Below are 23,001 nucleotides of genomic sequence, written 5' to 3' on the forward strand. Positions count from 1 at the left end.
AACTCTGTGAAAACCTCTATCATTAGGAGCCTATTTTTTCGTTTTTGTTTTGTTTTTCTATTTTTAGTTTCATCTTATATTTATTTTCTGAGTCTTTGTCTTAATTCATAATTAATAAAATTTAAAGTTTATGCCTTAAAGCTATGAATGTCCTATGAATCCATCACCTCTCTTAAGTGAAAAATGCTTTAATCACAAAAGAACAAGAAGTACAGGATTTCAAAATTTATCTTTGAAACTAGTTGAATTAGTTTGATGTGGTGACAATACTTTTTGTTTTCTGAATGAATGCTTGAACAGTGCATATGTCTTTTGAATTTGTTATTCATGAATGTTAAAATTGTTGGCTCTTGAAAGAATGATGAAAAAAGAGACATGTTACTGAGGATCTGAAAAAATCATAAAAATGATTCTTGAAGCAAGAAAAAGCAGTGAATCAAAAAAAAATTTCGAAAAAAAAAGAAAAAGAAAAGAAAAAGAAAGAAATAAAGTTGTGATCCAAGGCAATAAGAGTGTGCTTAAGAACCCTGGACACCTCTAATTGGGGACTTTAGCAAAGCTGAGTCACAATCTAAAAAGGTTCACCCAATTATGTGTCTGTGGCATGTATGTATCCGGTGGTAATACTGGAAGACAGAGTGCTTTGGGCCACGGCCAAGACTCATAAAGTAGCTGTGTTCAAGAATCATCATACTTAACTAGGAGAATCAATAACACTATCTGGATTCTGAGTTCCTAAAGAAGCCAATCATTCTGAATTTCAGAGGATAGAGTGAGGTGCCAAAACTGTTCGGAGGCAAAAAGCCACTAGTCCCGCTCATCTAATTGGAGCTATGTTTCTTTGATATTTTGGAGTCTATAGTATATTCTCTTCTTTTTATTCTATTTTGATTTTCAGTTGCTTGGAGACAAGCAACAATTTAAGTTTGGTGTTGTGATGAGCGGATAATTTGTACGCTTTTTGGCATTGTTTTTAGTATGTTTTTAGTATCTTTTAGTTAGTTTTTAGTATATTTTTATTAGTTTTTAGTTAAAATTCACTTTTCTGGACTTTACTATGAGTTTGTGTGTTTTTCTGTGATTTCAGGTATTTTCTGACTGAAATTGAAGGTTCTGAGCAAAAATCTGATTCAGAGACTGAAAAGGACTGCAGATGCTGTTGGATTCTGACCTCCCTGCACTCGAAGTGGATTTTCTGGAGCTACAGAAGCCAAATTGGAGCGCTCTCAACGGCTTTGGAAAGTAGACATTCTGGGCTTTCCAGAAATATATGATAGTCCATACTTTGCCCAAGATTTGATGGCCCAAACTGGCGTGGCAATTCGGCCTCAGAAATTCCAGCGTTAAACGCCGGAACTGGCATAAAACTTGGAGTTAAACGCCCAAACTGGCATGAAAGCTGGCGTTTAACTCCAGAAAAGGTCTCTACACGAAAATGCTTCATTGCTCAGCCCAAGCACACACCAAGTGGGCCCGGAAGTGGATTTTTCTGTCATTTACTCATTTCTGTAAACCTTAGGATACTAGTTTGCTATTAATAGGATCTTTTGACATTGTATCTGTACCTCATGACACTTTACACGTTTTCTTTGTGTACTTTCCACGGCATGAGTCTCTAAACCCCATGGTTGGGGGTGAGGAGCTCTGCTGTGTCTTGATGGATTAATGCAATTACTACTGTTTCTTATTCAATCATGCTTGCTTCCATTCTAAGATATCACTTGTTCTTAACCCGGATGAATGTGATGATCTGTGACACTCATCATATTCTCAACCATGAACGTGTGCCTGACAACCACCTCCGTTCTACCTTAGATTGAGTAGATATCTCTTGGATTCCTTAACAAGAATCTTCGTGGTATAAGCTAGAACTGATGGCGGCATTCAAGAGAATCCGGAAGGTCTAAACCTTGTCTGTGGTATTCTGAGTAGGATTCAATGACTGAATGACTGTGACGTGCTTCAAACTCCTAGCAGGCAGGGCGTTAGTGACAGACGCAAAAGAATCGATGGATTCTATTCCGGCCTGACCGAGAACCGACAGCTGATTAGCCATGCTGTGACAGAGCATAGGAACATTTTCACTGAGAGGATGGGAGGTAGCCACTGACAACGGTGAAACCCTACATACAGCTTGCCATGGAAGGAGCCTTGCGTGTTTGATGAAGAAGACAGTAGGAAAGCAGAGATTCAGAAGATGGAGCATCTCCAAAACCTCAACCTATTCTCCATTACTGCTGAACAAGTACCAATTTCATGTTCTATTGCTTTTCACAATCAATCCCGATAATTTCTGATATCTTGACTAAGATTTACAAGATAACCATAGCTTGCTTCAAGCCGACAATCTCCGTGGGATCGACTCTTGCTCACGCAAGGTATTACTTGGACGACCCAGTGCACTTGCTGGTTAGTTGTACGGGATTGCAAAAAGTGTGATTGCAATTTCGTGCACCAATGGTGTTTAAGACGAGTCTAGGAATCGGAGTGGAAAGATGACCTTACTGAGTACTAAAAATGATTTGTGAAAGCCAATGATATATTGTTTTATGCTGAGACTGTTGCCTCGCTATGCACCTCGGACAAGGGCTGTGGCAGTCTCCTGCTTGTCGAGGTCGCGGCACCGGCGTAAGGACGGTTGGTTTATCCCGTTTACATTGAGATGTGAGGGCTGGGGTGGTATCCCCCTTGTATAACCTTCTCTGTTGAATGAGTGTGCGGGGCCTATATCCTCGGCGTGGTAGACTCCCTGCTGCATGAGTGTGCAGAGCCTATATCTTTGGCGTGGCAGGAAGGCTACATTCGGAAGGATGTGTAGGGTTGGCATTTATAGACCGACAAGTGATATCATGAGCCACTTAGGACAAGCATTCATCATGTGCATATTCTATATGTTTGTTTGCTTTGCCGACTTGCATTGTTTGCCTAATTGTATATCATGTTTAATTGCTTCTTGCTTTACTTGCTATATATAATAATTACTTATGCTTTACTTGTATGAATTACTTTTGTTTTCTACTGGGATTGAGGAGGTTCGGAAAGAGGTGGCGATGGGATCGGATGGCGATGAGGTTGGCGAAGACTGTGGGACAGCGGAGAATTGTTAGATTAGAACTCCATTAAGTTAGATTACCTTTTTTCATTGTGGTTTTAAAGTTAATGTTTTAAATTTACTTACGGTTTAAGCTTGAATCTTGTGATGGATATGAAGTTCTAGGATTGTCTCTGGCGTCCCGGAGTCTTATATCTTACATCACTGGGCACTGTTACTATACTAAAAACTTCCGATTCTCATACCATATTTTGTTGTTATTTTTCATATGTAGGTCGAAAGCAACCCACCTCGGTAAGTTGCTTGATGGTGACAGAGCGGAAGATCTTTGCTATGTTTTGGAAGTCTTTTGGTTTATTTTGTGTAGATCTCTCACTTTTGTATTTATCTATGCCTTAGAGGCTTACTTTGGGAAAAATATTGTATAAGCCATTTTACTTTCAAAAATTCTGTATTGTCTATATATAACTAGCTGGCTTAAACTCCACGAGCTACGGCTAGATCTGTATACTCTTTTGCTCTTATATATCTATATATGTCTTGATATCTGTAAGTATATCTTGTGCCTTAAGTTTGTAGCTTCGTGTGAACGTTTTGCGCTTTTCAAACTCTATTTTTGAGCTTAATTCTTCATCAGAATTCTAGAATTATTATTTCTATATATATATATATATATATATATATATATATATATATATATGTTCTAGTGTTAGAATTGTCGTAACCTTTGATTAACATTTGCTTTACGATGTGAGGTAAGGCTTAGGGTAATTAAGGAATTACATTTAGTGTTATCAGAACGTTTCATCCTCGTGAGCCTGAAGGTTGAACCGATTGTGCTTCATTTCATACTCTGTGTCTTTTTCTTTCATGCTATTTAGGTTATCTGCTTGATATTGCATATCATGCTTGTTTGTGAGTGCCTTTTTGAGATAATTGAAGCACTAGTCTTTGGATATTGAGACTGATCACCTTGATATTTGGGTTGACAATCTATACCCTACCCGTGGGTACCCAACCCAGACCAACCCGTTCGAGTAGGGTTGTCTACCCTACCCGCTGCAGGTAGGGTAGGGTACGGTGTGAGCTCGCTTGCGGGTAGGATAAGGTACGGGTTCAGGGTATACCCTACCATACCCTACTCGCACTCCTAATATATTATATAATATATATGTAAAAGTCATGTATGTAGTGAAGAAAGTGAGTGTTGAACCCACAATCTTTCTGTTTTAAAAATTTGAAATAACCACTAAACTAGTTGATGATCATATTATTTGTAATTTTATGTTAGATTTTTTTAAGATTTTATTATTTTTAGTTTTAATTTGACCTTAATTTTTTAATTTCTATTTTATTAATATGTATTAAATTTGGAATGGTTGAATTTTATATTTGCTTAAATTTTTTTTTATTTTTTTGTTGGTAGGGTAGGGTTTAAAACTTTAGGGTGCAGGTAGGGTTAGGGTTGAGAAATTCTTAATCCACGGGTAGGGTAGGATAAAATTTTAAAAAAGTTTTCAACCTGCGAATAGGGTTAGGATAGAGTCCAAACCCTACCCTACCCTACCCATTGCCAGCCCTACTTGATATCGACTGTTTGGTGTAGACAGGAACCCTAATGGCTACTCGCGGATGAGGTCGTACTCGTACACAATGAAAAATTGAGAATGACCGACCGGCCGATAACCATGCCAAGTTTTTGGCGGTGATGGCCAACCTGGCTAATCTTATGGAGGCGAATGTTGCTACGACTTCGCATGCTGTGCAAAGATTGGATCAACCAGCTGGAAATGGGAATGGAAATAGAAATAGAGACGGAGAAGGAAATGACTTGGGAGGTACTCCGATGACTTTGACTTCATTTCTGAAGGTTCATCCACCAACTTTCAGAGGTTTGACCAACTCAACTGAAGCAGACAACTGGTTCCGAGCAATGGAGCGTGCACTACAGGCTCAACATGTCCCAACTAACCAATACGTGGAGTTTGTGGCCTATCAACTGTCAGGAGAGACACAATATTGGTGGCAAGGAGAGTGCCAGTTGTTGCGACTTTCGAATGCTGAGATTTCTTGGGATGTATTTCAGACGGTGTTCTACAAGAAGTATTTTCCGGAATTGGTAAGAGAAGTTAGAGAGTTGGAGCTTATGCAGCTGAAGCAAGGCTCATTGTCAATAGTAGAGTACACAACCAAATTTGAAGAACTTTGAAGGTTCTCAAGGGTATGTTAGGGAGCTTCTGAGTCCTATGAAAGTTAGAAATGTATCAAGTACCAAGGAGGTCTCAAGGACGACATCATGACTGTTGTAGCTCCCTTGGAGATAAGGATGTTCTCGGAACTAGTGTACAAAGCGCGAGCTGTGGAGGACTGTGCCAAGAAGGTAACTGAGGCAAGAGGAAATCATGGTTATACTGTCAACCGAGCTCGTGGTGATTACCTTGCCCCAAGGGGGCAAAGCTTTAAAAGAGATGGAAACTTCAAAAGGGACAACGATGATCAGTTTCACCAAATGAGGGGGAGTTGTCTGTGTTTTACTTGTGAAAAGCCTGGATATATATCCAAGTATTGCCGCCATGGGAGGAACCCAGATGAGGGTAAAAATCAACAGCCAGGCCGCGTGTTTGCCTTAGATGCGGGTGATGCAATGGGATCGGATACTCTGATACGAGGTAAACATATAGGATTGGTATGGAATGTTGTTAGGATCAAGGTTTGACTTCATTTTATTATATGTAATATCGCCGTTCGAGATAACAGAACTTAGAGATTTATTAGAAGAACCAATGGAAAAAGAAATTTTTGATAGATGTGGCTGAGTAATCCGGGTTCTTAAGGACAAATAATTAGAGTGATGCAGCGGAAGACGACTCGAATTTTTGGGACAAAATTCCTTATTAGGAGGGGAGAGTGTAAGAATCATAATTTTAATCGATCATTTAGATATAAAATAATGATTTGCTCGCTCGGAATAGGTTTGAGGAGCACACACCTATACACACCTTCATGACTAAAGATATGATTTGTTGTAACTTTTTTTTGTATTTCATTTGAAATTTTTATTATTTATAAATATATTCTTTCAACTTAATATGTTTTCACACTATGTTGAAGTTGTGATTGCTTTGGGTTGTGCTTCTGCATGTTAAATATACTTGTGTTTGATAGCATTCTATAATAAATAATATATCATAAATTTAAGTAATAGCCTCCTAAAAATGGTGTACTTCGAGAATATCTTTATTTTTGATGTTGTTTTGTAGTACTAATAACTACATGTGTGGTATTAATGAGAATATCTTTAATCTTATTCCACATACTTTGTTACTTTCTCAATTGATAATTCTCTTCACCTTTAATTATACAATGTAATTATACAACTGACTTGTAATAGGATCTGTATGTATCAATCAGTCATACCAATTCACTTAGTTTCATACAATCAATTCAACACCATAAAACTTAAACTACACTTCTATATCATGAATAGAAAAAGAGTCACATTATGTAGACTATTATTTGCATATAAAGATTTTTTGTTTTGAATTTAACTATTCAAAAATCAACCCTTTAGAAGCTAGGCTAAGCAAAGCCACAAATGGTATTTAAAATTTAAATTTTTAGAAAAAAAAATGTCAATTGTGATTTTTCGAAGCCACTTTTATAGGGTTTATGCAAAGACTTGCTACTACATCAGTGTTACATCCTAGAAGTCTTGAGGTGTTACAATTTTAATATTTGACACATGGTGTTAAGCTTACTTTAGTAACGTATAACTTTTGTATGTATGCGTTGAAGATTTGAGTCATTGATTATTTCAATTAGATATATTGTGCTTTCATGATTTATCCTCTTTCTTGACATATCTGACAAATCTTTCTTCTGTGCTTTATCTCTGATTATCCTTAAGACAATAACCATATAGACCAATGGTTAGTGATTATATTTGAAAATAAGAAAATTTGTATGAACAAAAGTTATATCTAATTGTATTTCCTTCTAAGCCTATGTACTTTATTATAACTACTAAAGGTTTAAGAAAAATTACCATATTAGAACTAACATGCATATCCAGACACAATTTTTCTTGATTGTAGCTCTTTATACTCTATGTATTAAGTTGTACTTCCTTTGAGCTAAGTTTCTAATATTTTATGGCACTTTATACTTGCCATTAACTATTGAAAATCCTTAAATCACCCACTCCCCCAGCTGCAACTTAACGTAATCCTACCTAAGATAATTTAGTATTTCGATATACTTTTGAGAAGGAGAGAGAGACAGGATAGATAGTAATCTGTTGGAGTAAAACTTTTTGAATGTTTAAATAAGTGAAATAGAAATTATAGCTTGGATTGGCGTTGCATTATATATATTTTTAATATATTATATTTGTCCTTATCTTCTTATTATCGTCTAAAATACTTCTAATATATTATATTTGTCCTTATCTTCTTATTACCATCTTCTTTAGATAGATTTTAGGCGACACATGTAGAGTAATTAAGTGTTTCACTTGTCGAGTAATTTCACTAATACTGAAAGAAATTTTACCTCCTGATAAACTTAATTTGTAAGCCACCTCATTATACTATGAACACATACTTTTGCCTCTACTTGTAAGGTTTATATTATTTTTTGCTTTAGTGTATGATAAAACTCCAAGTGACCACTTAATTACTCTGTAAATTAATTAAAATTATTTCTAGAACATATATTAGATTCGATTGTGTATTCTATTAAATTATATGTATACTATATTCTATCTGTATAAACACACTATATTTTGTAATCTTTTTTTTTCATATGAACTCAACCAATGGTCTTAAGTCAAGAGCATTATATATATATATATATATATATATATATATATATATATATATATCCCTATAGTGTTCTCTGATTTAGATCCGTTACAATCCGTATGTCACATAAGATTAATTTATTGACATATGACAAAACAAACTTTAATATATTGCCGGCCATTTTAGCATAACATTCATCAAGGTTTTCATTGCCTAAAACATTAGTTAAGGTAATACAATCAAGTAGTTGAATATTGTCTTTAAAACATAACAGGACTAATAAGTTAAAGGTCACAAAGATTACAGGACTAATAATTTAAAAGTCTAAACACTTAAAAGCATTAAAACAATTTAGGTGGTAGTCACTCAAACATGAATTTATGACTACTCAGTTATTCACTTCATTCATTAGTGACTTTTGCTTCTTGGAACCTTTTCTGCTAAACTTATTTGTTGACAATTGTCCTTCTTTCTCAATATGTTTAAGCCTATTAGAGGCTGGCTTCATTCCGCTGCAAGCTCTCTTGGCTGGAGTTTTGTACTTGAGATTGGATATACACTTTTCCATACCATCCTACACAGAATTTGACAAAAAACTCAATCCTAGCAATTAACAGGAATTTTCACGGAAATATTACTTACTATGATGATCATATATGTAAATTAGTCCTATCTAATTTCAAATAAAGTCTCACCATTGTACCTGAGTATCATTATCAATGTTGAGATTAACAATATTTTTTGAAAAATCCAGCGACTTGCTGTATCCATTGTCCTATGAATAGGGGAATCGAGGGTCTGCTTAAATATGAGCGAAACAATTCATCCTTAATACAAAATAAACATCAAATAGGAATACAAAGTCATCTTTAAATACCTCAACATTGTTAGCGAAGTTGGTTGTGTCAATTACTGGGATGTTCTTCTCAATAATTTCATCATCATCACAGATCTTCATAACCGTAAAGACTTTATTATAGTGGTTAGGGATGTCAATGGGGCGGAGGATGGCTCTCTGCTCCCCATCTCCGCCCTCAGATTTTGTCTCCGTCCCCATGGGGGGATAATAGCCCCCATCCCCATTTTCCACGTTCCATGTATTCTCCGCAGGTCCCCATTCTCCATCTCCTTATGTTGAACATTTATATGAGAATTACAATAAAAAATTTAAAAAAATATAAAAAAATCACAAAATATTATTACAACACACAAACATACATATCTTATCCAAAATTAAAATTTACAAGTCAAGAAATATAAAATAACAAATCATAGTCCATAAAATAAAATTTTAAAATACAACTTCCATTCTTAAAAAAAAGCCAAAAAATAAAGTCTTCAACTTCCAAAAAATAACTCCATGTTTCCTGTTAAAATATAACACAAACATGAATATGTTAACATACATCATAAACAAGAATATCATATATTTAATATGAATTTGACATAATAAAAAAAAATAATTACCTAAACTCCTAAATCCCCATATCCATCACATAGTCCCAAGGAATTGAATTTTTCGATCCTGATTTATCTATATTATATCAGCCAACAATTTACGTGAGTTAAATATAACATGAAATTGAACTTTAATATGAAATAAAATTTGACTTATTAGTACTTTTACCTGAAGAATGTATCCAATGCAGAGTGCAAATTAATGCCTCAACAAGTTCACAATCTAATTTATTGCGATGTGGATGTATAACTCGACCACCGGTGCTAAAAGCAGACTCTGAGGCAACAGTAGAAATGGGAATGGCTAAAAAATCTCTTACAATCTTTTGTAAAGTTGGATATTTCACTCCAATATTTTTTCAGTAGCTCAAAATGTCAAAATTTTCCAAATTTGTTTTATCTACCATAACACTCTCTTCCAAATAGAAATCCAACTCAGTTTTCGCAGCACAGTCTTCAGATGTATCTTTCACAAATTGCAAGTAGCTAGAGTTAAATTTTCTCTTTGAAGATCCTTCATCATGTCCAACATTCAAAGTAGAAGCTGAATTATCATTATTTGTTGCTCTTCTTTTAACCCTAGCCTTAAGTTGATATTCACATACTAATTCTTCCATCATTTTCTTCGCCTTGCTCAGATGATTCTCACTTTGAGATCCATATACTTTAGGGAAAAAAATTTCAATAACTTCATCTTATACCTAGGGTCTAAGATAGCTCCTAATACTTTTCAAACTTACTAATCATATTTGTTGTCATTCTATGAATCATCTCATTGGGATTACACAACCACTCATTCAATGTCAATCTCATTTCACACACCTTGGGAAAGTACAAATTTGTCGTTGGATATAAAGTGTTAGAGAATAATTCAGTCACACTATAAAAGACTTCTAATTTATCAACAAGTTCATTTGCCATTTCCCACTCATCATCAGCTGGTACAACTTTATACAGAGATTCACAGTGTCTTAAACGCTAAAAAACTTATCTATATGGAAAAGCAGAAGCAAGTATTAGATAAGTTGAATTCCATCTAGTTCTATAATCAAGTGCAAGCTTTCTCCTATAATTAATATTCAATTGTTTACAAGTCTCTTCAAATTTTTCTTCCCTCTTCTGTGTTGCAACCAAAAAGAAACAATATCTTTAATTTTTTCAAAAGAACCATATATTGCATTCATGCCATCTTTCACAATCAAATTAACAATGTGAGGACAACAACGCTTGTGAGAAAATTCCCCTCTCTTAACAAAGTTAGATGGTGAAATCTTATCAAGTAGAAGATGAATCATGACATCATTTGTACTACAATTATCAACAGTTAAAGTTGACAATTTTTTATCTATGTTCTAATCATACAAGGAATTCACCAAAGCATCACTAAGAACTTCAGCAGTATGGGGTGCAGGCACATATGCAAACCTAGAATAATGTAAATATAATAAACAATCATGACATTAAAAAGTCAAATATTTAAAAGATGCTAAAAGCATAAATAATACCTTACAAATCGACATTGCAAGTTCCAATCATCATCAATAAAATGAGTCGTAATCGCCATATAGCCTTTGTTTTGATAATCAGCACTCCATATGTCAGTAGTTATAGTAATGCGGCTTGAATTTTTTCCCAACAATTTCAGAAGCCTTGCCTTTTCAGCTTCATACATCTTCTCAATATCACTTTTCAATGTAAAATTTGAACAAAGGTTGAGTCTCAGCCATAAACTCATGAAAACCCACTTGCTCAACAAATGACATAGGGTGTTCGTCCCTAATAACCCATTTTGTGAGTGCTCGTCGTGCTCCCTCTTGACTAAATGTGAAGTTTTTAACCAAAAGTGAATTCGTTGGCCTTCCCGTTCGTGTAGAACCTGATGATTGCTGCACTGTTTTTAATATTGATTGCTTTGGTCCCCTAACAGTACGAATCGAACAAATTCTAATGTGATCATGCAAGTGTTTAGTTCCTTGCTTCGTGTCACCTCCAATCTTTCTTTCACAATATTTACATATTGCCTTCCACTTTTCATCTATTTGCTCCCTCCTAAAATGTTTACAAGCCTCAGAAGTTAATCCTTTTTTGTTAGGACTGTTCTGCACACTTTGGCTAACTTCTTGTCTTCCCTCTTGTGTTTTTTCTTGTCCTTTCTCTTGTGTTCCTTGAACATGTGCTTCAATTGCTTGACCCTCATCATCTTGAGTTGGTTCTATCTCATTATTATTTTTAATAGGAGTCGAGTTAAAGCTATCCATCCTATACAGTAAGATTTAATACAGAAACACTAAATTAAAAATCAATACATAAATAATAAATTAAAACAAGCCAAAATAAATAAAACCCAGCAGCTCAGAATCAACTCAGAATTATTAATAAATTAAATTACAAAATTAGAAATAAATTAACAAGAAACAAGGATATATCAAAAACAGAAATAGCAAAAGAACAGTTGAAAAAGACAAGACTCAAGTTAAATGAACAAAAAACCAAAACCAGCAAAACAGTATCAAGGGATATATCGTACCCTCATTGTAAGATTAATAAAAATTTATAAATAACAATATAATCTGTACAATATAGCTAAGGACTGATAGATAGAATCTAACAAGAAAACTGGTGAAATAATAATTAAACAAGTGGCATAGTAGAATGAAGTTTGTGATGATGATGATGAATAGCTACTACAAACAGGAAGATGATGAAGAATCATGAACTGAGGTGGTGCTTCGTATGTGGTGGAAATTAGAAAATTAACAAACTTAACAAACTTAACAAACCTAACAAAATTAGAAATAAATTAACAAAATCAAAACAAGCAAACTCCAATTAACAAGATCAGTAAACAAACCCAGTAACTCAGAACTACATAATCAGAGTTTTCAACTCAAATTGAATCACAAATCCGCTAGTTTCCAAAATCAAAGTCGATGATCATGCCTTGAGGGTTGAATATGAATGGCTCCCTACTATCAGTTACCACTGTGTGAGATATGGACACCTTGAGGACAACTGCCCTGAGAAGAAAGGCGAGTTGCCGCCGGAGACTGCCCAACCTCAAGCTGCCGGGAATATCGCCGAGGGAGAGAGGTAGGGCCCTTGGATGCAGGTCCAAAGGCGGGAGATCTGACAGGGCTAGAAAAAAGCTGATCAATGAGAGTCAGCCACCTAGTGAAATTACGGGGTCTAGGTTTGACGTCCTAGCCTCCTCGGAGAACTCACTTCAGACTCTAGGAGAGGGACAAGAAGGAGACTCAAGAGGCGTCAGACAGATTAGCTATGTTATTCCTGGGACTTCAAAAGCCTCGCCTAGGGAGCCAAAAGTCAAAGATTCAAACTCACGGGCAAAGACGAATTACGAGGTATCCGAATGAGCGAAGCTGCTATTGGAGTTCGAGAGCTAAGGCTAGGTTTCTTTACTAAAATATTGTTTAAGTCGAATCCGCTGTGTCAGGCTTCCGATTATATGTTTATCTCTCTATGAGACAGATCTCTCGCAAACTCTTCCTTCTTCTTCTCTCCCACTGCTACCCGATCAGATGCACCTCTTATGCTTTTTTTTTATTTATTTTTACTGGAGATGGAACACGCAAAGCAGAAAGCTTAGTCTCAAGTCTGAGGGTGAACGAACGGGATTTCTATTTCATTCAGAGCCCGGCCAGCGTCAAGTTTTAGTATGAAATCACACTTCCACTATTGCTAGGAAGGGCTTTGCTTACATTACACCTCTGGTCTATCAAAGTTTTTTTCATCGTCCAAGAACAAATGCCTCTTCAAAAGAGAATCTCGAAGAACTTAACTAGACAATACTTAACTTACAGACCTGGGAATCTTTTTGTCTTAAGTCCTTTCATAGACTGATATCTATAGAGTCCTGATGCACGAAATTGTGATCACTACTTTTCACAACTCAAATAATCCCTAGTAATGGCCCCAAAGACTTGGTGCTCAATACCATGGCATAAACACAACTTCGCACAACTAACCAGCAAGTGCACTGGGTCGTCCAAGTAATAAACCTTACGCGAGTAAGGGTCGATCCCACAGAGATTGTTGGTATGAAGCAAGCTATGGTCACCTTGTAAATCTTAGTCAGGCAGACTCAAATGGGTATGGGTGATATATGAATAAAGCATAAAGATAAAGATAGAGATACTTATGTATTTCATTGGTGAGAATTTCAGATAAGCGAATGGAGATGCTTTGTCCCTTCTGTCTCTCTGCTTTCCTACTGTCTTCATCCAATCCTTCTTACTCCTTTCCATGGCAAGCTGTATGTTGGGCATCACCGTTGTCAATGGCTACAGTCCCGTCCTCTCAGTGGAAATGTTCAATGCACCCTGTTACGGCACGGCTATCCAGCTGTCGATTCTCGATCATGTCGAAATAGAATCCAGTGATTCTTTTGCGTTTGTCACTAACGCCCCACAATCGCGAGTTTGAAGCTTGTCACAGTCATTCAATCATTGAATCCTACTCAGAATACCACAGACAAGGTTTAGACCTTCCGGATTCTCTTGAATGCAGTCATCAATTCTAGCTTATACCACGAAGACTCTGATCTCATGGAATGGCTGGCTCGGTTGTCAGGCGAGCGCTCGGTTGTCAGGCGAGCAGCAACCATGCGTCGTGTATCAGGAATCCAAGAGATATCTACCCAATCTAAGGTAGAACGGAGGTGGTTGTCAATCACATGTTCATAGGTGAGAATGATGATGAGTGTCACGGATCATCACATTCATCAAGTTGAAGAACAAGTGATATCTTGGAATAAGAACAAGCTGAATTGAATAGAAGAACAATAGTAATTGCATTAATACTCGAGGTACAGCAGAGCTCCACACCTTAATCTATGGTGTGTAGAAACTCCACCGTTGAAAATACATAAGAACAAGGTCTAGGCATGGCCGAATGGCCAGCCTCCCAAAGAGGGTTCAATCATAAAAACATGATCAAAAGATCTCAAATACAATAGTAAAAGGTCCTACTTATAGGGAACTAGTAGCTTAAGAATTACAAAGATGAGTAAATGACAGAAAAATCCACTTCCGGGCCCACTTGGTGTGTGTTTGGGCTGAGCATTGAAGCATTTTCGTGTAGAGACTCTTCTTGGAGTTAAACGCCAGCTTTTGTGCCAGTTTGGGCGTTTAACTCCCATTCTTGTGCCAGTTCCGGCGTTTAACGCTGGGAATTCTGAAGGTGACTTTGAACGCCGGTTTGGGCCATCAAATCTTGGGCAAAGTATGGACTTTCATATATTGCTGGAAAGACCAGGATGTCTACTTTCTAACGCCGTTGAGAGCGCGCCAATTGGGCTTCTGTAGCTCTAGAAAATCCACTTCGAGTGCAGGGAGGTCAGAATCCAACAGCATCTGCAGTCCTTTTCAGTCTCTAAATCAGATTTTTGCTCAGGTCCCTCAATTTCAGCCAGAAAATACCTGAAATCACAGAAAAACACACAAACTCATAGTAAAGTCCAGAAAAGTGAATTTTAATTAAAAACTAATAAAAATATACTAAAAACTAACTAAATCCTACTAGAAACATACTAAAAACAATGCCAAAAAGCGTATAAATTATCCGCTCATCACAACACCAAACTTAAATTGTTGCTTGTCCCCAAACAACTGAAAATCAAATAAGATAAAAAGAAGAGAATATGTAATGAATTCGAAAAACATCTATGAAGATCAGTATTAATTAGATGAGCGGGGCTTTTAGCTTTTTGCCTCTGAACAGTTTTGGCATCTCACTCAATCCTTTGAAATTCAGAATGATTTACTTCTTTAGGAACTCAGAATCCAGATCGTGTTATTGATTCTCCTAGTTAAGTATGATGATTCTTGAACACAGCTACTTATTGAGTCTTGGCCGTGGCCCAAAGCACTCTGTCTTCCAGTATTACCACCGGATACATACATGCCACAGACACATAATTGGGTGAACTTTTTCAGATTGTGACTCAGCTTTGCTAGAGTTCCCAATTAGAGGTGTCCAGGGTTCTTAAGCACACTCTTTTTGCCTTGGATCACAACTTTATTTCTTTCTTTTTTTTCTTTTTCTCTTTCGCCTTCTTTTTTTCTTTTTTCGTTCTTTTTTTTCTTTTCTTCTTTTTTTTTGTATTCACTGCTTTTTCTTGCTTCAAGAATCATTTTTATGATTTTTCAGATCCTCAGTAACATGTCTCCTTTTTCATCATTCTTTCAAGAGCCAACAATTTTAACATTCATGAACCACAAATTCAAAAGACATATGCACTATTCAAGCATACATTCAGAAAACAAAAGTGTTGCCACCACATCAAAATAATTAATCTGTTATAAAATTCAAAATTCATGCAATTCTTCTCTTTTTCAATTAAGAACATTGTTTATTTAAGATAGGTGATGGATTCATAGGACATTTATAACTTTAAGGCATAGACACTAAGACACTAATGATCATAAGACACAAACATGGATAAACATAAGCATGAAAATTCGAAAAACAAGAAAATAAAGAACAAGGAGATTAAAGAACGGGTCCACCTCAGTGATGGCGGCTTGTTCTTCCTCTTGAAGGTATTATGGAGTGCTTGAGCTCCTCAATGTCTCTTCCTTGTCTTTGTTGCTCCTCTCTCATGATTCTTTGATCTTCTCTAATTTCATGGAGGAGAATGGAGTGTTCTTGGTGCTCCACCCTTAGTTGTCCCATGTTGGAACTCAATTCTCCTAGGGAGGTGTTGATTTGCTCCCAATAGTTTTGTGGAGGAAAGTGCATCCCTTGAGGCATCTCAGGGATTTCATGATGAGTGGGGTCTCTTGTTTGCTCCATCCTTTTCTTAGTGATGGGCTTGTCCTCATCAATGAGGATGTCTCCTTCTATGTCAACTCCAACTGAATAACAAAGGTGACAAATGAGATGAGAAAAGGCTAACCTTGCCAAGGTAGAGGACTTGCCTGCCACCTTATAGAGTTCTTGGGCTATAACCTCATGAACTTCTACTTCTTCTCCAATCATGATGCTATGAATCATGATGGCCCGGTCTAGAGTAACTTCAAACCGGTTGCTAGTGGGAATGATTGAGCGTTGGATAAACTCCAACCATCCTCTAGCCACGGGCTTGAGGTCATGCCTTCTCAATTGAACCGGCTTCTCTCTTGAATCTCTCTTCCATTGGGCGCCCTCTTCACAAATGTCAGTGAGGACTTGGTCCATCCTTTGATCAAAGTTGACCCTTCTAGTGTAAGGGTGTTCATCTCCTTGCATCATGGGCAAGTTGAATGCCAACCTTACATTTTCTGGACTAAAATCTAAGCATTTCCCCCGAACCATTGTAAGCCAATTCTTTGGGTCCGGGTTCACACTTTGATCATGGTTCTTGGTGATCCATGCATTGGCATAGAACTCTTGAATCATTAAGATTTTGACTTGTTGAATGGGGTTGGTAAGAACTTCCCAACCTCTTCTTCGAATCTCATGACGGATCTCCGGATATTCACTCTTTTTGAGTTTGAAAGGGACCTCGGGGATCACCTTCTTCAAGGCCACAACTTCATAGAAGTGGTCTTGATGCACCCTTGAGATGAATCTCTCCATCTCCCATGACTCGGAGGTGAAAGCTTTTGCCTTCCCTTTCCTCTTTCTAGAGGTTTCTCCGGCCTTGGATGCCATAAATGGTTATGGAAAAACAAAAAGCAATGCTTTTACCACACTAAACTTAAAAGGTTTGCTCGTCCTCGAGCAAAAGAAGAAAGAAGAGAGTAAAAGAAGAAGAAATAGAGGATAGGGAGGTGGCTTATGGTTCGGCCAAAGGGGGAGAAGTAGTGTTTAGGTTGTGTGAAAATGAGGGGGTGAAGATGGGTTTATATAGGGGTGGAGAGAGGGGTGGGGTTCGGCCATTATGGGTGGGTTTGGGTGGGAAAGTGGTTTGAATTTTGAATGGTGAGGTAGGTGGGGTTTTATGAAGGATGGGTGTGAGTGGTGAAGAGAAAGATGGGATTTGATAGGTGAAGGGTTTTTGGGGAAGAGGTGTTGAGGTGATTGGTGAATGGGTGAAGAAGAAGAGAGAGGGTGGTGGGGTAGGTGGGGATCCTGTGGGGTCCACAGATCCTGAGGTGTCAAGGAAAAGTCATCCCTGCACCAAGTGGCATGCAAAAATGCACCCTTTGCCAATTCTGGCGTTAAACGCCGGGCTGGTGCCCATTTCTGGCGTTTAACACCAAGTTCTTGCCCTTTTCTGGCGTTTAACGCCAGTCTGGTGCCCCTTTCTGGTGTTAAACGCCCAGAATGGTGCCAAACTGGGCGTTAAACGCCCAACTGCTACCCTTACTGGCGTTTAAACGCCAGTAGGATCTTCCTCCAGGGTGTGCTATTTTTCTTCCTATTTTTCATTCTGTTTTTGCTTTTTCAATTGATTTGGTGACTTCCCATGATCATCAACCTACAGAAAACATAAAATAACAAAGGAAAATAGATAAAATATAACATTGGGTTGCCTCCCAATAAGCACTTTTTTAATGTCAGTAGCTTGACAGAGGGCTCTCATGGAGCCTTACAGATGCTCAGAGCAATGTTGGAACCTCCCAACACCAAACTTAGAGTTTGAATGTGGGGGTTCAACACCAAACTTAGAGTTTGGTTGTGGCCTCCCAACGCCAAACTTAGAGTTTGACTGTGGGGGCTCTGTTTGGCTCTGATTTGAGAGAAGCTCTTCATGCTTCCTCTCCATGGTGACAGAGGGATATCCTTGAGCCTTAAACACAAAGGATTCTTCATTCACTTGAATGATCAATTCACCTCTGTCCACATCAATCACAGCCTTTGCTGTGGGTAGGATGGGTCTGGCAAGGATGATGGATTCATCCATGCACTTCTCAGTCTCTAGGACTATGAAATCAGCAGGGATGTAATGGTCTTCAATCTTCACCAAAACATCCTCTACAATTCCATAAGCTTGTTTTCTTGAATTGTCTGCCATCTCTAGTGAGATTCTTACAGCTTGTACCTCAAAGATCCCTAGCTTCTCCATTACAGAGAGAGGCATTGGTGCACGAAATTGTGATCACTACAACTTCGCACAACTAACCAGCAAGTGCACTGGGTCGTCCAAGTAATAAACCTTACGCGAGTAAGGGTCGATCCCACGGAGATTGTTGGTATGAAGCAAGCTATGGTCACCTTGTAAATCTTAGTCAGGCAGACTCAAATGGGTATGGGTGATATATGAATAAAACATAAAGATAAAGATAGAGATACTTATGCAATTCATTGGTGAGAACTTCAGATAAGCGAATGGAGATGCTTTGTCCCTTCCGTCTCTCTGCTTTCCTACTGTCTTCATCCAATCCTTCTTACTCCTTTCCATGGCAAGCTTATGCAAGGGTTTCACCGTTGTCAGTGGCTACCTCCCATCCTCTCAGTGGAAATGTTCAACGCACCCTGTCATGGCATGGCTATCCATCTTTCGATTCTCAATCAGGCCGGAATAGAATCCAGTGATTCTTTTGCGTCTGTCACTAACGCCCCGCCCTCAGGAGTTTGAAGCACGTCACAGTCATTCAATCATTGAATCCTACTCAGAACACCACAGACAAGGTTAGACCTTCCGGATTCTCTTGAATGCCGCCATCAGTTCTTGCCTATACCACGAAGACTCTGATCTCACGGAATGGCTGGCTCGTTTGTCAGGCGAGCGCTCGGTTGTCAGGCGATCAACCATGCATCGTGTATCAGGAATCCAAGAGATATTCACCCAATCTAAGGTAGAACGGAGGTGGTTGTCAGTCACACGTTCATAGGTGAGAATGATGATGAGTGTTACGGATCATCACATTCATCAAGTTGAAGAACAAGTGATATCTTGGAACAAGAACAAGCGGAATTGAATAGAAGAACAATAGTAATTGCATTAATACTCGAGGTACAGCAGAGCTCCACACCTTAATCTATGGTGTGTAGAAACTCCACCGTTGAAAATACATAAGAACAAGAGTGATCATTGGCTTCGGTCCCAAAGAGGGAACCAGAAGAACCAAGATGAAAATACAATAGTAAAAGGTCCTATTTATAGGAAACTAGTAGCCTAAGAATTACAAGGATGAGTAAAAGACATAAAAATCCACTTCCGGGCCCACTTGGTGTGTGCTTGGGCTGAGCATTGAAGCATTTTCGTGTAGAGACTCTTCTTGGAGTTAAACGCCAGCTTTTGTGCCAGTTTGGGCGTTTAACTCCCACTTTGGTGCCAATTCCGGCGTTTAACGCTGGGAATTCTGAAGGTGACTTTGAACGCCGGTTTGGGCCATCAAATCTTGGGCAAAGTATGGACTATCATATATTTTTGGAAAGCCCAAAATGTCTACTTTCCAACGCCGTTGAGAGCGCGCTAATAGGGCTTCTGTAGCTCCCGAAAATCCACTTCGAGTGCAGGGAGGTCAGAATCCAACAGCATCTACAGTCCTTTTCAGTCTCTGAATCAGATTTTTGCTTAGGTCCCTCAATTTCAGCCAGAAAATACTTGAAATCACAGAAAAACACACAAAATCATAGTAAAGTTCAGAAAAGTGAATTTTAACTAAAAACTAATAAAAATATACTAAAAACTCAACTAAATATACTAAAAACATACTAAAAACAATGCCAAAAAGCGTACAAATTATCCGCTCATCACAACACCAAACTTAAATTGTTGCTTGTCCCCAAGCAACTGAAAATCAAATAAGATAAAAAGAAGAGAATATACTATAGTCTCCAAATTATCAATGAAACTTAGCTCCAAATTAGATGAGCGGGACTAGTAGCTTTTTGCCTCTGAACAGTTTTGGCATCTCACTTTATCCTTTGAAATTCAGAATGATTGGCTTCTTTAGGAACTCAGAATCCAGATAGTGTTATTGATTCTCCTAGTTAAGTATGATGATTCTTGAACACAGCTACTTATTGAGTCTTGGCCGTGGCCCAAAGCACTCTGTTTTCCAGTATTACCACCGGATACATACATGCCACAGACACATAATTGGGTGAACCTTTTCAGATTGTGACTCAGCTTTGCTAGAGTCCCCAATTAGAGGTGTCCAGGGTTCTTAAGCACACTCTTTTTACCTTGGATCACAACTTTATTTCTTTCTTTTTCTCTTTTTTTTTCGCTTCTTCTCTTTTTTTTTTTTGTATTCACTGCTTTTTCTTGCTTCAATAATCATTTTTATGATTTTTCAGATCCTCAGTAACATGTCTCCTTTTTCATCATTCTTTCAAGAGCCAACAATTTTAACATTCATGAACAACAAATTCAAAAGACATATGCACTGTTTAAGCATACATTCAGAAAACAAAAAGTATTGTCACCACATCAAACTAATTAAGCTAGTTTTAAAGATGAATTCGAAATCCTGTACTTCTTGTTCTTTTGTGATAAAAACAGTTTTCATTTAAGAAAGGTGATGGATTCATAGGACATTCATAACTTTAAGGCATAGACACTAAGACACTAATGATCATAAGACACAAACATAGATAAACACAAGCATGAAAATTCGAAAAAACAGGAAAATAAAGAGCAAGGAGATTAAAGAACGGGTCCACCTTAGTGATGGCGGCTTGTTCTTCCTCTTGAAGGTCTTATGGAGTGCTTGAGCTCCTCAATATCTCTTCCTTGCCTTTGTTGCTCCTCTCTCATGATTCTTTGATCTTCTCTAATTTCATGGAGGAGGTTGGAATGTTCTTGGTGCTCCACCCTTAGTTGTCCCATGTTGGAACTCAATTCTCCTAGGGAGGTGTTGATTTGCTCCCAGTAGTTTTGTGGAGGAAAGTGCATCCCTTGAGGCATCTCAGGGATTTCATGATGAGTGGGATCTCTTGTTTGCTCCATCCTTTTCTCAGTGATGGGCTTGTGGTCATGCCTTCTCAGTTGAACTGGCTTCCCTCTTGAATCTCTCTTCCATTGAGCGCCCTCTTCACAAATGTCTGTGAGGACTTGGTCCACCCTTTGATCAAAGTTGACCCTTTTTGAGTTTGAAAGGGACCTCATGGATCACCTTCTTCAAGGCCACAACTTCATAGAAGTGGTCTTGATGCACCCTTGAGATGAATCTCTCCATCTCCCATGACTCGGAGGTGGAAGCTTTTGCCTTCCCTTTCCTCTTTCTAGAGGTTTCTCCGGCCTTAGATGCCATAAATGGTTATGGAAAAACGAAAAGCAACGCTTTTACCACACCAAACTTAAAAGGTTTGCTCGTCCTCGAGCAAAAGAAGAAAGAAGAGAGTAGAAGAAGAAGAAATAGAGGAGAGGGAGAAGGCTTTGTGGTTCGGCCAAAGGGGGAGAAGTAGTGTTTAGGTTGTGTGAAAATGAAGGAGTGAAGATGGGTGTATATAGGGGTGAAGAGAGGGGTAGGGTTCGGCCATTATGGGTGGGTTTGGGAGGGAAAGTGGTTTGAATTTAAATGGTGAGGTAGGTGGGGTTTTATGAAGGATGGATGTGAGTGGTGAAGAGAAAGAGAGAGGGTGGTGAGGTAGGTGGGGATCCTGTGGGGTCCACAGATCCTGAGGTGTCAAGGAAAAGTCATCCCTGCACCAAATGGCATGCAAAAATGCGTTTTGAGCCAATTCTGGCGTTAAACGCCAGGCTGGTGCCCATTTTTGGCGTTTAACGCCAGGTTCTTGCCCTTTCCTGGCGTTTAACGCCAGTCTGGTGCCCCTTTCTGGCGTTAAACGCCCAGAATGGTGCCAGACTGGGCGTTAAACGCCCATCTGCTAGCCTTACTGGCGTTTAAACGCCAGTAGGTTCTTCCTCCAGGGTGTGCTATTTTTCTTCCTGATTTTCATTCTGTTTTTGCTTTTTCAATTGATTTTGTGACTTCTTATGATCATCAACCTACAAAAAACATAAAATAACAAAAGAAAATAGATAAAATATAACATTGGGTTGCCTCCCAACAAGCGCTTCTTTAATGTCAGTAGCTTGACAGAGGGCTCTCATGGAGCCTCACAAATGCTCAGAGCAATGTTGGAACCTCCCAACACCAAACTTAGAGTTTGAATGTGGGGGTTCAACACCAAACTTAGAGTTTGGTTGTGGCCTCCGAACACCAAACTTAGAGTTTGACTGTGGGGGCTCTGTTTGACTCTGTTTTAAGAGAAGCTCTTCATGCTTCCTCTCCATGGTGACAGAGGGATATCCTTGAGCCCTAAACACAAAGGATTCTTCATTCACTTGAATGATCAGTTCACCTCCATCAACATCAATCACAGCCTTAGCTGTGGCTAGGAAGGGTCTGCCAAGGATGATGGATTCATCCATGCACTTCCCAGTCTCTAGGACTATGAAATCAGCAGGGATGTAATGGTCTTTAATCTTCACCAGAACATCCTCTACAAGTCCATAAGCTTGTTTCTTTGAATTGTCTGCCATCTCTAGTGAGATTCTTGCAGCTTGTACCTCATAGATCCCTAGCTTCTCCATTATAGAGAGGGGCATGAGGTTTACACTTGACACTAGGTCATACAAAGCCTTCTTGAAGGTCATGGTGCCTATGGTACAAGGTATTGAAAACTTCCCAGGATCTTGTCTCTTTTGAGGTAATTTCTGCCTAGACAAGTCATCCAGTTCTTTGGTGAGCAAAGGGGATTCATCCTCCCAAGTCTCATTACCAAATAACTTGTCATTTAGCTTCATGATTGCTCTAAGGTATTTAGCAACTTGCTCTTCAGTGACAT

General features: G+C 38.3%; 1 protein-coding gene across 1 annotated transcript; it reads left to right on the forward strand.

The window, feature by feature from the left end:
* Window positions 1–4,760: 4,760 nt before the first annotated feature.
* On the forward strand, window positions 4,761–5,261 carry LOC130939677 (uncharacterized). The gene has a single exon (XM_057867768.1). The coding sequence runs from the start codon at window positions 4,761–4,763 to the stop codon at window positions 5,259–5,261; it is 501 nt and encodes a 166-aa protein (XP_057723751.1).
* Window positions 5,262–23,001: the final 17,740 nt, after the last annotated feature.

Source organism: Arachis stenosperma, chromosome 7 (assembly GCF_014773155.1).
Source record: "Arachis stenosperma cultivar V10309 chromosome 7, arast.V10309.gnm1.PFL2, whole genome shotgun sequence".
Lineage (NCBI taxonomy): Eukaryota > Viridiplantae > Streptophyta > Magnoliopsida > Fabales > Fabaceae > Arachis > Arachis stenosperma.

Excerpts from the sequence above, each read along its gene's own strand:
- LOC130939677 (XM_057867768.1), top strand. The coding sequence starts at position 4,761 with ATGGCCAACCTGGCTAATCTTATGGAGGCGAATGTTGCTACGACTTCG.